Source organism: Camelina sativa, chromosome 11 (genome assembly GCF_030686135.1).
Source record: "Camelina sativa cultivar CO46 ecotype springtype chromosome 11, ASM3068613v1".
In the NCBI taxonomy this organism is placed as follows: Eukaryota; Viridiplantae; Streptophyta; class Magnoliopsida; order Brassicales; family Brassicaceae; genus Camelina; species Camelina sativa.
The window spans coordinates 16,757,747-16,771,686 of NC_141890.1; the positions used below are offsets into that span (position 1 = coordinate 16,757,747).

At 42.2% G+C, this 13,940-nt stretch overlaps 1 protein-coding gene across 1 annotated transcript; it reads left to right on the plus strand.

The window, feature by feature from the left end:
- The first annotated feature begins 597 nt into the window (after positions 1-597).
- Positions 598-3,727, plus strand: LOC147934102 (uncharacterized). Its single transcript, XM_087472730.1, has 3 exons — positions 598-2,337; positions 2,464-3,359; positions 3,472-3,727. The coding sequence occupies exons 2-3, from the start codon at positions 3,018-3,020 to the stop codon at positions 3,556-3,558; spliced, it is 429 nt and encodes a 142-aa protein (XP_087328856.1). The 5' UTR covers positions 598-2,337; positions 2,464-3,017; the 3' UTR covers positions 3,559-3,727.
- The last annotated feature ends 10,213 nt before the right edge of the window (positions 3,728-13,940 follow it).

Sequence of the window (13,940 nt, forward strand, 5' to 3'; positions counted from 1 at the left end):
AAACAAATCTGCGGTAACTATGCAATAAAATCTGTCACAAATTTGTGTTACAGATTTATTTTAAATTTTGCAAAATTCAGTTTTTTCGTAAATAACGCTAACTTTTGCCACGTTGGCATTAAAATTTTAATGGTATTTTGGTAATAATTTTTTTGTAACAAAGCTTATAAAAGGTATTATAGAAATTTAAAAAAAAAAAAAGAAAAAACATTCTAGTTATTTTTAAAAGATATAAGTCGTTCTAGTTATTAACTCCGGAAAATTGGAAATAAAGGAGGTTTTTTAAAAGTTTGTCCATCTACACTTTTTTTAAAACAGTTTGGTAAAATAGGTTTTAGGGTGTAAATAAAAGCCAATAATACCCTCAATTATATATTCAGATTAAATTTGTATAACAATTACATATTCAGATTAAATTTGTAGATTTTTATTAAGTAAAATTAGGAAACTACTAATCTTTATGGGATATTGGGTGCAAATTGAGACATTTAGTTTTAGTGTGTTTATGAGAAATAAATAAAAAAATTGGGAAGGCAAAAAAATAAAATAACTAATCGAAACCCTTATTCTGCCGTCTCTCTCCATCTTTAACCTCTCAACATAGTCTCTCTCCATCTTCTCCTTAGCCACCGTCGTCTCTCTCCATCTTCACCATCTTCCACCGTCTCTCCATCTTCACCATAATCCGCCATCTCTCTCCATCACCATCCTCCGCCGTCTCTCCTTCTTTACCGTCTTCACCATCTAACCCTCCATCTCTCCATCTCACCACATCTCCATCTTCACCATTCCTCCATCTCTCTATGAATTAGGTATGTAGATTTTTAGATTTTTTTGCATGTTGATTGTTATGATGTATTAGTTTCTTGAGATTATGTCAATTTGTTTACTTGATTTCAACCCAGATTTCAACCCAGATCTTTTTACTCGATTTCAATTTTTGGATGTTGATTATTATGATTTCTTAGTTTCATAAGCTTATGTTAATTTTCTAAAACCTGATTTCAATCCGCATTTCAAAGATAAAAAAAATTATTAAAATTTCAATGATTTTACAAAAATTATAATTTAAATTATAAGGGATTTGGGTTAGGATTTGTGATTTTTGATCTTCTTATGTTTGATTTTCCTTCTGGGTAAGTGAAAAAAGTTTGCATAAATCTCTTGCTTTTAGCTGTGTGTGCAGAAAAGTCATGTCTGTGTTTTGGATATCTCATCTTTCTTTATGTTTAGTTCAGGAAACCTCTCTATATCAGTCATGACCCTCTTTATATTCTCTTTGCAGTCAATTTGAAACGATCCGACCCTTTTTTTTCAAATAATAAATAATAAATATATAAAATAATAATAATAAATACTCTACAACTAGTGCTCGCATACCCACTAGCCAACTAACCACAAACACACCAAACAGCGGAAATAATAAACAATACCAATAAAGATCCAATAATAAACAACCAATATTCAATAACCGGCTTTAACTCATAATAAATAATCAAACCACATGAATCAAAGAACCAGCAATCCTAAACAATGTTCTAATGACTCAACTCTAGCAACCTAGCATAACCAGACAACCACCAAATGAGACACTAGAACATCCTCCTCTTCATTGCCTGGATTCTACGATCATACTTTGCCTTTACCTGCACCACAAACACAAATTGCAATGCATGAGTATTTTATAAACACTCAGTAAGGCAATCCTCCCACCTACTGGGCTATACACACAAGCAATAGAGACATCTCTAACCATCAACCAACAATCAATAACCAAACAACAACAAACCAGGGCTCTGCATCAACCGACACCAACATATGCATCGACCAACACCAATTGGGGTTTACATTGACCGACGCATGGTCTGCATCGATCGATGCAAGGTTCACTTGCATCGACCGATACTCACATCGCATCGACCGACGCATGCTCGACATAGCACAAAATCTCTAATTGCATCGACCGACACCTCCACATGGCATCGACCGATGCTCCTAGGTCAAATGTGCCGTCCTCGCAATGCATCGACTGACGCACATCCCAAGCATCGTTTTTCCCAAAGCTTCTCGCCGGATCTTCGTTCCTACAAACGTCAAACTCGATCCCAAGCCACAAGAAAGCCTCACAAAACCTTAACTAACATTCTAACAAGCCACACAACACATAATCAAGCAGATCAGAGAAATCTCCAGCTTAGATAAGCCATGGTCATGCACTTACCCTTACAAGAATCTCATATCTTTGTTGATTTTTGTTATGATTTTAGAGGTGTTTCCTTCTCTCACTGCTTCTTAGCTTCTCGCATCTTCGCTTGTTGCATCTTCACCGCTTTTTAGGTATATATAATTCCATTACAATTTTATTTGAAACCATTTATCATGTCTAAATATGTGATTTGTAATATTTGATTTATTTCAGTTGTGGCTAATTCATACTAATTCATCTTTTATTTTATTCGGCAGGAATGGAAAACAGGTATCCTAAGCGGCTTATGGTAGTTGGAAATGAGCCACAAGTTGGCCAGATAAATAACTCATGTCGAATGTCTATTTTACACAAGATCAAGAGTGCATTACCAGAGGAGTATGAGATTGTGAAGGGTGATCCAGTTTTCTCACATATATTTGCATTGTATGAGAATGGTCTTGGGTACTTAGCTCGGTTGATACACAACATCATGTGTAGGCAGTTGGTGACAAAGAGAATACATGAGCTGTGGTTTGTGTTTGGTAAGAAGCCGCTTAGATTCTCCATGCAAGAATTTCATGCAGTTACTGGGCTAAAGTACAATGACGATTTAATGGTGATTCAGAGAATTGGACAGATGATAATGGGTTTTGGAGTAAATAATTGAGGAGAGGTGGGATCATTACCATTCAAAGTTTGATGAAGACCCACCTTGAAGCAGCTTTCACGTGGGGAAAAAAAAAGAAGATGAGAAGATGAGAAGAAAGCTGAGAAGAAATCAGCTCCCAACATTCGGTTTGTGTATGTTAGTGTAATTGCTGGGTTGGTAATGGCTAAAGATGAGAAGAAAGCTATACCACATTCCTACATCAAGCTGGTCATGGATCTTGATAAGGTTAGGACTTATCCTTGGGGTCTTGTAGCTTTTGACCATTTAGTTAACTCTATTATGGAAGCAAGGAAAAAACTGAAGAACCCCATAAGTTACATCCTCAATGGTTTCTCATATGCTCTTCAAGTTTGGGTTATGGAAGCAATTCGTGTCATTGGAGAACTGTTGGGAGAGAAGATTGACAAGGAGATTACAGCTACTCGATGTTCTAATTGGAAAGGTGCTGCAAAAGTATCCTATGATGAACTCCTCTTTGTAGAAAAATCAATTGGAAAAAATGTTAGTTGACTACTATTCATTCTTTATTTATATTCCTTATCTTTAAATATATTGAATTTTTTGGTTATTGATAAACGAATTGAATGTATGTTGATTTTTTTTTTTTTGGCAGGATGTAGTTTATCCATACATTTCTTCTACCGAAAACTATGATGTACTGGAGGCTGCAGAATTTATGAGTCATTGTGGTTATTTTTAAAAGATATAAGTCATTCTAGTTATTAACTCCAACATATTAGTCATTCTAGTTATTTTCCCTTAATTTTTTTGTTTGATATCGAGTAGGCTTATAGAATATACGGAACCTAAAAGGCTTTGTGGGATATATGGTTGTTCAAGATTTTACAAAAAATAAGTATGATATCAAATAGATTGAGTGAACATTTATGATTGAATTTATGGAATTGACATTCATCGACGCCAACAATTTTTAATTAACCATCATGAAATCCTATTATATTAATTGAGAAATACAAAATTAAAAACAACCTTTAAAAAGTGTAAAAAATTACATGTAATTGCCATTAGAATTTGTTAAATAAAGTTTAAAAGTGTTGAGGCTATAAAAGATAATTAGTAATTATTAAAAATTAAAATTCCTACCACATTAATCAACCAAAATCATGGGGTTACATGCAAAATCAATCCTACTAAATCAAATACATAAATCAAAATATCGAAACCAAAAAAATTTGAAATTTACCAAAGGACAAAAAAATCTCATAAGATACATCCATTAAGTTGTTTCACGTCTCAAAAACTTTATTCCCTTAAAAAAATCTTTAACCTCTTAACAAAAAAATATCATAAGATATTTCCTTAATAAAATCTTTATCCTATTAAAAATATATATCATAAGATACATCAATTATTTACTGAATCCAAGATAAGATTACACTGATAATATTTTCATAACTAAAAAGAAGAATATACTCTTAAAAAAAAGAGCAAAAACCGTACCTTTTTAAAAAATACTAACAACAATATCAGTAGAATACGATCCTAACTAAATAATCACCCTAAACCCTATAAATACAGGAGTCTATTTTGTACGAAACCATCATCGAATCACGGATTCAAACATTTACTAAAAATATTAGCTTCAAACATGTTAGCCTTGCCATTACCTTTCACACTTTTGAAACAATCTAAGTCTTTTAAGAATTCATGGCGTATACGCGTTAAAATTCTAAATATGTGGAGGCAATCTACACTTACTGCCGGTGAATCCATGGAGTTCATCTTAGCTGATGAAGCGGTATGTTATTTTTCTATATTTTAGAATAATAATTATCTTCTCATTATTGTTTTATTTAATATATTTTTTTTGTTTCATATAGAATGGGAGCTGCTGTTAAAAATGACTTGATAAAAAAATTCGAGGATGGAGCTTCTGAGGGGTCATGGAAAATCATCCAAACATTTGGACTAAATCCATCAACTGGTCAATATAGGGTTTCACACGAACACTATAAGATCAGTTTCCAAACCGCTACTACCATGACCCCAACTGATCCTGTGTCTAATGATCTATTTCTAAGATTTGCAAAATTCGATGAAATTCTTGCTGGAACTCTTAACACAAATGTGTTTTTTGTTTTGGTATGAAATAGGAGACAACGTCTTCTATGTTTTATTAAGAAATGAAATATTATAAACGAATATTACGTGGGATCGAAGACCCATTAACATCCTCTAACATCACAGACCGAACAACATCGGAACAAACAGTAAAAGAATGATACCCAAGTGGTAAAGAAAAAGCATAGTTCGTTAACCCATCAGCAAGACGGTTAGCTTCCCCATACATGTGAGAAATGCGGACTATCCAGTCCCTCGAGATAAAGCCATAGCACAATTGTACTAGGAAAGACAAAGGATGCGAATCATCCATCCCTGTCTGAAGAAACCCAACCACTACCACCGAGTCCACCTCCAGCTCCACACAAGTCGCACGATACTCCCAAGCAATATGTAATCCATAGTAAACACCCCACAATTCTGCCAAAGAAGCAGAACACATCCCAATATGTAAGCCAAACCGATGCACCACACCCCATCCGCCTTGCGCAAAACACCTCCTGCCGCAGCCAAACCAGGATTTCCTCGAGAAGCTTCATCCGTATTTAGCTTCAGCCAGTTCCTTGTCGGTTTAATCCTTGAAACTAACCTCTCCACCCGTGCAATAGCCTTCCCCCGTAACCGTGACCGCTCATGAGCCTGGAACACCTCCTTAGCCAAATCTTTAATAAACTTCACGCGATCCCTGCACTTACCATTAGTACCAAATACATTACCACAACGCCACTTCCATTCCCACCAAATAGCCATCACAAACAATGTGGACCACGGACTCTCACACACTACCACATCATCCCGGAGATTATCATACACCCATTCAATCAAAGATTGCGTAAAAAAAGTATCACTGCGTCGGCACAGAATAATGCGACTCTACACTCCAGACATAGCAGGGCAATCACGTAACACATGAAGAATCGTCTCCTCCCCTCCTTTACAGACCTGACATAAACCATCATCACTGAGATGTCTTCGTTTCCTCTCCATATTAGTCATAATCACTTGATTAACTCCAAGCCACAAAAAGACCTTCACTCGTTCCGGAGCAATCACCGTCCATACATGATCAAACAGTTTACTAAGATCCGGTCGAGGTATAACATCTCGAGTTAACAAACTGTAAGCAGACCAAACTGTGAACTTCCCATCAAGACTCTCACCCCAAGAAATTCGATCTTTCGCACCAGTAACATTGTCCAACACTACAGAGTACAGTTGCAACATGACATGCTCTGGTACATATGGAGATATCTTATCCAACATCCAACCCTGCCCATTTCGCCACACCTCAGATACCTTTACTGAACCAGCTTCAGCCGGTAGAAGTTCTATCAAAGACTCACAAAGCGGAATATGTAACAACCATTTATCCTGCCAAAACAGAATTGTCCGGCCATCACCCAAAATCCAACTCAAACCTGGGATCACTACTTCTCGTAAACCCAACCCCACACTGCGCCAGGTAGAAGACCAAGTACCCTTGGGCACAAGCCAAGAGGGGTCATGCACGCCCTTCACTTTGTATTTACTACGTAGGACCTTAGCCCATAAACTCCCTGAATCCTTTAACAACCGCCACCCCAACTTAGCCAATAACGCTTTGTTCATCATCCTAGCAGACCGAATCCCCAAATCACCTGCAGACTTAGGTTTACAAACCCGTTTCCATGACAACAAATGTTGTTTCCTCTTCTTGGGAGTTGTACCCCATAGGAAAGCTCTCAAAATCTTGTCAAGTGAATCCAGAGTCGACTTCGGTAAGGCAATAGAAATCATAGAATGAACTGGGATCGATGAGAGTACATCTTTAGTCAAAGTCAACCGCCCTGCCATACTCAGAGATCGCCCTTTCCAAACCGCGAGACGGGAAGAGACTCGTTCCAGCACCTCTCCAAAAGTTTCCTTGTTTATACTCTTCTGAAGAACCGACATTCCCAAAGTACTTCCCCAAATTCGTTGTAGTTTTAACATCCACAAATCTAGGTTGGCGGGGGAGAATTGTAACATCCGCGAGTCGAAATCCCGATTTAGGGATTGCATCGGTCGATGCACTGGGTGCATCGGTCGATGCATAGCCGGTTAGTACAGACGAGTTTAAGTTAAACGCTGCATTTTGGGTAAAGGAAAACCCTTAAGTTCGTGTTTTGTTTCATTAGGCGTGTTTAGCCGCTTTTGAGAGAAACAAAAGTGAGAGAGAAGAGTTCTTTGTGTTCTTGAGCGTTCTTGGGAGATTCTTAGAGTTGGAAGCTGGTTCTGTAGAGATCTGTAGCTAGGATCGCTGTAGGAGTTTCCTGGAAGTGTTTTCTTGCTTGTTTGAGGTTCAGAATCATCATGGCAAAGGTAAGTGCATGATCATGGCTTATCTAACCTGGAGATTTCTCTTATTTGCTTGTTGTGTGTTGTTAGGTTTCATAGAATGTTATTTCGGACGTTAGGAAGCTTTCTTGTGGCTTGGGATCGAGTTTTGTGGTTGTAGGAACGAAGATCCGGTGAGAAACCTCGGGGGAAAACGATGCTCGGCATGAGCATCAGTCGATGCAAGTGCGACGACTGCGCGTGAAACTTTAGGGTTTTCGTGCTATGTCGAGCATGCGTTGGTCGATACAATGGTAGTATAGGTCAATGCATATCATGCGTCGGTCGACGCAACCTCGAAATGGTGTCGGTTGATGCATGCTTTGTGTAGGTCAATGCATGCTTGGTTTCAGTCGATGCAGAGTCCTGGTTTGTTACTATTGATTGTTGTTTGTTGGTTGATGGTTAGAGATGGCTCTATTGCTTGTGTGTATAGCCCAATAGATGGGAGGATTTCCTTACAGAGTGTTTATAAAATACTCATGCATTGCAATTTATGTTTGTGGTGCAGGTAAAGGCAAAGTGTAAACGTGGAATCAAGGCAATAAAGAGGAGGATGTTTTAGGGACTAGATTGGTTGTTGTCTGGCATTGCTAGGTTGCCGGTTTTATGTTTCCTGATGTTTGGTATTTGGATATTGTTTATTGGTCTATTATTGGTTATTTATTGGTATTGGTTATTTCTGATGTTGGTTGTGGTTGTGGTTAGGTGGCTAGTGGGTATGAGACTACTAGTTGTAGTTTAATTATTATTTTATTATTATTATTATTATTTATTATTAAAAAAAGAAAACGGGTCAGGTCGTTTCAGGTTTGGTATTAGAGCCCTTATGGTTCTAGGTTTGGGTTCACTAGGCTTTGTGCTATAGATGTTTGGGATTTGCATGCTTTGATTGATTATGTGAGTTAGTCAATTGTGTGTGGCATGGAGTCCTAGAACATCCTCTTCGAGCCTACTGTGTGATTCCATGGTGAGTTTATGTTTCTTTGTCCTGTTTAATTGTTTGCTTAGTCATTTGTTCATCGTAGCACAAATGCCTAGAGGTGTTGCTGTTGCTGGTCGTGGTCATGGACGCGGATGTGATCGTGGATGCGGACGTGGTCGTGGTGGGGGTAGAGTCCCAGAGGTTAGTGAGACTGCGGACCAGAGTGTGACAGCTGAGGGTGTTGGCGAGTCGCAGGGTGTCCAGAGGGATTCCATGAGTATGGCCGGAGGGGGCAGTGTTGATGCTCTAGTAGCCGGTGATGTTAGGGTCCCAGGTGTGGGAGTCCTAGTGGATGGAGTCCCGGGTGTCGACCTTGCGGGTTTGCTGACACAGTTGTTGCAGCGGTGACCGGGAGTGGTACCGGCTTAGGCTCAGGTAGTGCCACCAGTGGTGGTGGAGGAGCGGCAGCCAGTGGCTGCAGATGTGGGAGCACATGGTCGTTACTTGTCCATGCTATTGGAGATGAAGGGCATCGAGACTGCAAAGTTTTCAGGTGGTACAAACCCTACTACAGCGGATGCGTGGAGGACGAGTGTGGAACATAACTTTCATACTCTGAGATGTCCTGAGGAGTTTTGGGTGGACATTGGGGTCCACCATTTGATTGGTGATGTTGAGGTGTGGTGGAGATCAGTGGCTGCTAGGAGAGTGCAGAGGGAGTTGACTTGGGTTGACTTCGTGGGGGAGTTCAACCGCAAGTACTTTCTGAGAGAGGCATTGGACTGATTGGAGGTGCAGTTCCTTCAGTTATCTCAGGGGACGCGGTCAGTGCGGGAGCTGGATTTAGAGTTCAGTCGACTTCTATGTTATTGGGGTCGGGCTATGGAGTCTGAGGAGGCTCAGATCAGGATATTTATGAGGGCCCTACGTGACGACTTGAGGGTTCACTATAGAGGGCGGAGCTATGCTACTGTGGCAGAGATTGAGGAGGATATCCGGGCACAGTCAGTGGCGGTTAGTCCAGCAGTTCAGCCTAGTAAGGCTCAGCATCATGGAGGTTCTAGCAGGGGCGGCAAGCCTGCGCAGGTAACCAAGAGGAGGTGGGAAGCTATGCAGACGCCGAGTGGTGCGAGTTTCTTCAACTGTGGGAGCAAGGATCACAAGATGGCTAGCTGTCCCATGAGAAGTGCTCCGACGGCAGCGGCTCCTGTATGCTATCATTGCAGGGAGCCAGGGCACATCAGGCCCTTGTGTCCCAAGTTGCAGCCGGTGGTAGTGGCATCGTTGCAGCAGGTGCAGCCGGGAGGGCAGTAGGTGGCCCAGATTGAGCAGGCGCCACAGGTTTAAACGACTGCAGAGACTGGTGGAACCAATGGCGGGGCGGTCACAGGTATAATTTTTGGTACTTAAACTTTGTGATTTTCAGTAGGTTCAGATTTTATGTTGTTTCCTGTGATAAAGTGTTAGGTTCTCAACACATAAAGTTTGTGTAGGGACCTTGTTGGTGGACGGGTTTAAGTCCCACGTCATGTTTGATTCTAGAGCTTCTCATAGCTTCATTATTCCAGAGTGTGCAGAGAGTGCGGGAAGCAGAGGGGATTTCGGAGAGCGTACATGAGTTGTCAGAGTTGCGGGAGGCAAGTTCCTGAGAGTTATTGGACGAGCTAAGGGAGTTGATATTCAGATCGCAGGAGAGTCGTGGCCAGCAGATTTGCTTATCAGCCCAATGGAGTTGTATAATGTTATCCTCAGGATGGATTGGTTGCATCAGCATATGGTGCATTTGGATTGCCATCGGGGTAGAGTGGAGTTTGAGCGTCCAGGAGGGAAGTTGGTTTTTCAGGGCATTAGAACGACTTTGGAGAATCTCGTGATCTCGGCCATTCAGGCTGGGAAGATGATCGAGAAGTGCCGTGAGGCTTATTTGGTTACTATATCAATGCTAGAGTCAGTGGGGAAGTCTACGATTAGCTGTATTTAGGTTGTTGAGGAATTTGAGGTTGTGTTTCAGTCATTGCAGGGATTACCACCATCTCGGTCTGATCCTTTCACTATTAAACTGGAACCGAGGACGACACCATTATCCAAGGCTCCTTACACAATGGCTCCAGCAGAGATGGCAGAGCTGAAGAAGCAGCTAGAGGATTTGTTGAGCAAGAGATTCATCCGTCGTAGTGTATCAACGTGGGGAGCGCCGGTGTTATTTGTGAAGAAGAAGGATGGGAGTTTCCGGTTGTGTATTGATTATCGGGGTTTAAACCGGGTCACTGTAAAGAACAAGTACCCTCTTCCAAGGATTGATGAGTTGTTAGATCAGTTGAGGAGTGCTACTTGGTTCTCTAAGGTAGATCTGGCGTCGGGTTATCATCAGATACCGATAGATGAGGCAGATGTGAGGAAGACTGCATTCAGGACGAGGTATGGGCATTATGAGTTTGTGGTGATGCCTTTTGGGTTGACTAACGCACCAACAACATTTATGAGATTGATGAACAGCGTGTTTCAGGAGTTTCTGGACGTGTATGTCATCATTTTCATCGATGATATCCTGGTTTATTCTAAGAGTCTTGAGGAGCATGTAGTGCATTTGAGAGCAGTTATGGAGAAGCTGCGGGAGCAGAAGTTGTTTGCTAAGTTGAGCAAGTGTAGTTTTTGGCAGTGTGAGATGGGTTTTTTGGGTCACATTTTTTTTGCAGAGGGGGTGTCTCTGGATCCGGAGAAGATTCAGGCTATCAGGTATTGGCCTAGACCGCAGAGTGCCACAGAGATCAGGAGTTTCCTTGGTCTAGCAGGTTACTACAGGAGGTTCGTGCAGGGATTTGCGAGCAGAGCACGTCTATTGACTAAGTTGACAGGGAAGGATGTTCCTTTTGTTTGGTCACAGGAGTGTGAAAAAGGCTTTGCAAGCCTCAAGGAGATGTTGACTACTACTCCAGTGTTGGCTTTGCCTGAGCAGGGAGAACCCTATGTAGTTTATATAGATGCATCCAGAGTTGGTTTGGGGTGTGTGTTGATGCAGCATGGGAAGGTGATTGCCTATGCTTCGTGGCAGTTGCGGAAGCATGAGGACAACTATCCTACTCATGACTTTGAGATGGGTGCTGCAGTTTTTGCCCTGAAGATTTGGAGATCTTATCTTTATGGTGCAAAAGTGCAGGTGTTTACAGATCATAAGAGCCTGAAGTATATATTCACTCAACCCGAGCTGAATTTGAGGGAGAGGCGGTGGATGGAGCTGGTGGCAAATTATGATTTGGAGATAGCCTATCATCCTGGTAAGGCTAACTTGGTTGCAGATGCTCTGAGTCGGAAGAGGGTAGCTTCGGCTCAGAAGCAGGAGATGGAGTCTCTGGTAGGAGAGATCGATGCGTTGAGTTTGTGTGCTGTGTCTCAGGAACCATTGGGTTTGGAGGCGGTTGATAGAGCAGACCTTCTGAGCAGGGTGCGGTTGGCTCAGGAAAAGGATTTGGGGTTGGTGAATGCCTCAAAGGATGTAGATTCAGAGTATCAGGTCTTAGATAATGGTACTATCTTGGTGCACGGTCGGATTTGTGTGCCCAAGGATGAGGAGTTGAGACAGAAGATCCTGAGAGAGGCACATGTGAGCAACTTTTCTATTCATCCAGGAGCGACTAAGATGTACCGTGATCTCAAGAGGTACTATCACTGGGTCGGGATGAAGAAGGATGTAGCTAAATGGGTCGCTAGGTGCGATGTGTGTCAGCTAGTGAAGGCTGAGCATCAGGTTCCAGGTGGGTTACTAAGGAGTTTACCCATTCCAGAGTGGAAGTGGGATATGATCACGATGGATTTCGGGGTAGGATTACCAGTGTCTCGAACTTTGGATGCTATTTGGGTCATTGTGGACTGGTTGACCAAGTCAGCACATTTTCTGGTCATTAAGAAGACTGATGGAGCAGCGGTCTTGGCTAAGAAGTATGTGAGGGAGATAGTCATATTGCATGGGGTGCGAGCGAGTTTTGTGTCTGATAGGGATTCTAAGTTCACTTCGGTGTTCTGGAGAGCATTTCAGGCAGAAATGGGCACTAAGGTGCATATGAGTACAACTTATCATCCCCAGACAGATGGACAGTTGGAGAGGATGATCCAGACGCTGGAGGATATGTTGAGGATGTGTGTGTTGGATTGGGGTGGCCATTGGGCAGATCATCTGAACCTGGTAGAGTTTGCTTACAACAACAGCTATCTGGCGAGTATTAAGCTGGCTCCTTATGAGGCTTTGTATGGGAGGCCATGCCGTACACCGTTATGCTGGACTCAGGTGGGGGAGAGGAGCATGTTTGGGGCAGATTTTGTTCAGGAGACCTCAGAGAAGATTCAGGTTCTCAAGCTGAACATGAAGGAGTCTCAGGATAGGCAATGGAGTTATGCTGATAAGAGGAGAAGAGATCTTGAGTTTCAGGTAGGAGACAGAGTGTACTTAAATATGGCCATGTTGCGGGGTCCGAACAGGTCATTGACAGGGACTAAGTTGAGTCCGAGGTATATGGGTCCGTTCAGAGTGATTAAGCGGGTGGGACCGGCAGCATATAGGCTGGAGTTGCCTGAGGTTATGCGTGCGTTCCTCAAGGTTTTCCATGTTTCTATGTTGAAGAAGTGTCTCCGTGAGGATGATCAGTTGTTAGCTAAGATTTCTGAGGATCTTTAGCCTAACATGACTTTGGAGGTGAGACCAGTGAGGGTTTTGGAGAGGAGGATTAAGGAACTTTGGAAAAAGAAGATTCCCTTGATGAGAGTCCTTTGGGACTGTGATGGTGTTGAGGAGCAGACTTGGGAGCCTGAGGCAAGGATGAAGGCAAGGTTGAAGAAGTGGTATGAGAAGCAAGCCGCGACTTGAGCTTGTCTAGCCTGGTCCCATCTGTAATCCGTGGGTGGAGCATGAATGGAGTATTCCATCCCATCTCTCTTGTTTACATGGTCGCTTAGGGGTGGTTGGTTGTGCGACTAAGTAACAAGATGAGGTGGTGCTCGGGGTACAAAGTTTCCGTGGGCGGGGTTTTTGGAGGAAAGTTTCCTGAAATAGAAGTTTCCAAAAGTGGAAAGTGCTAAAAATGGAAAGTTTTATGTGAGTTAGAATTTGTCAATTTTTATTGGCGGAGAGCCTTGGAGGGGCTTGTGTGGCGAACTTTTGAGTCATTGTGCCCGTGTGTGGCGGTCTTTTGAGACATTTTGTGGCCTTTGTGGTGGGCTGTTTAGCCGTGTGTGGCCTTTGTGGCAGGCTGTTTAGCCATTGTGTAGCCTTTGTGACGGGCTGTGTAGCCAATTGTGTGGCTTTTGTGGCGGGCTGTTTAGCCAGCGTGCCTGTTTAGGCGGTCCTTCGGGACAGGTGGTCTTTGTGACGGTCCTTCGGGACAGATGGTTTTTGTGACGGTCCTTCGGGACAGATGGTTTTTGTGACGGTCCATCGGGACAGATGGTGATTTTTAGGGACGGTAACAAGTCTTTAAAATCCTCCCGGACGTAGCAAACCGGCAGTCGGATATGAGTGAGCTCATGGGCTTAGTGAGAGGACGTGAGGCCCATTAAGAAAGGTGGGCCCTTGGACATGGGGCCCACTAAAAGGTGGCGGTCGGGATGTTACAGTTGGGGAGTGTTTGTTGGTTTTGAAATTGCATAGTTATTTTTTTTAATTAGCTCTAAGTTTTGGAACAGTGTACGTACCTGTTACCTAGTCTAAAATGTCATGGAAATCAGAGGGT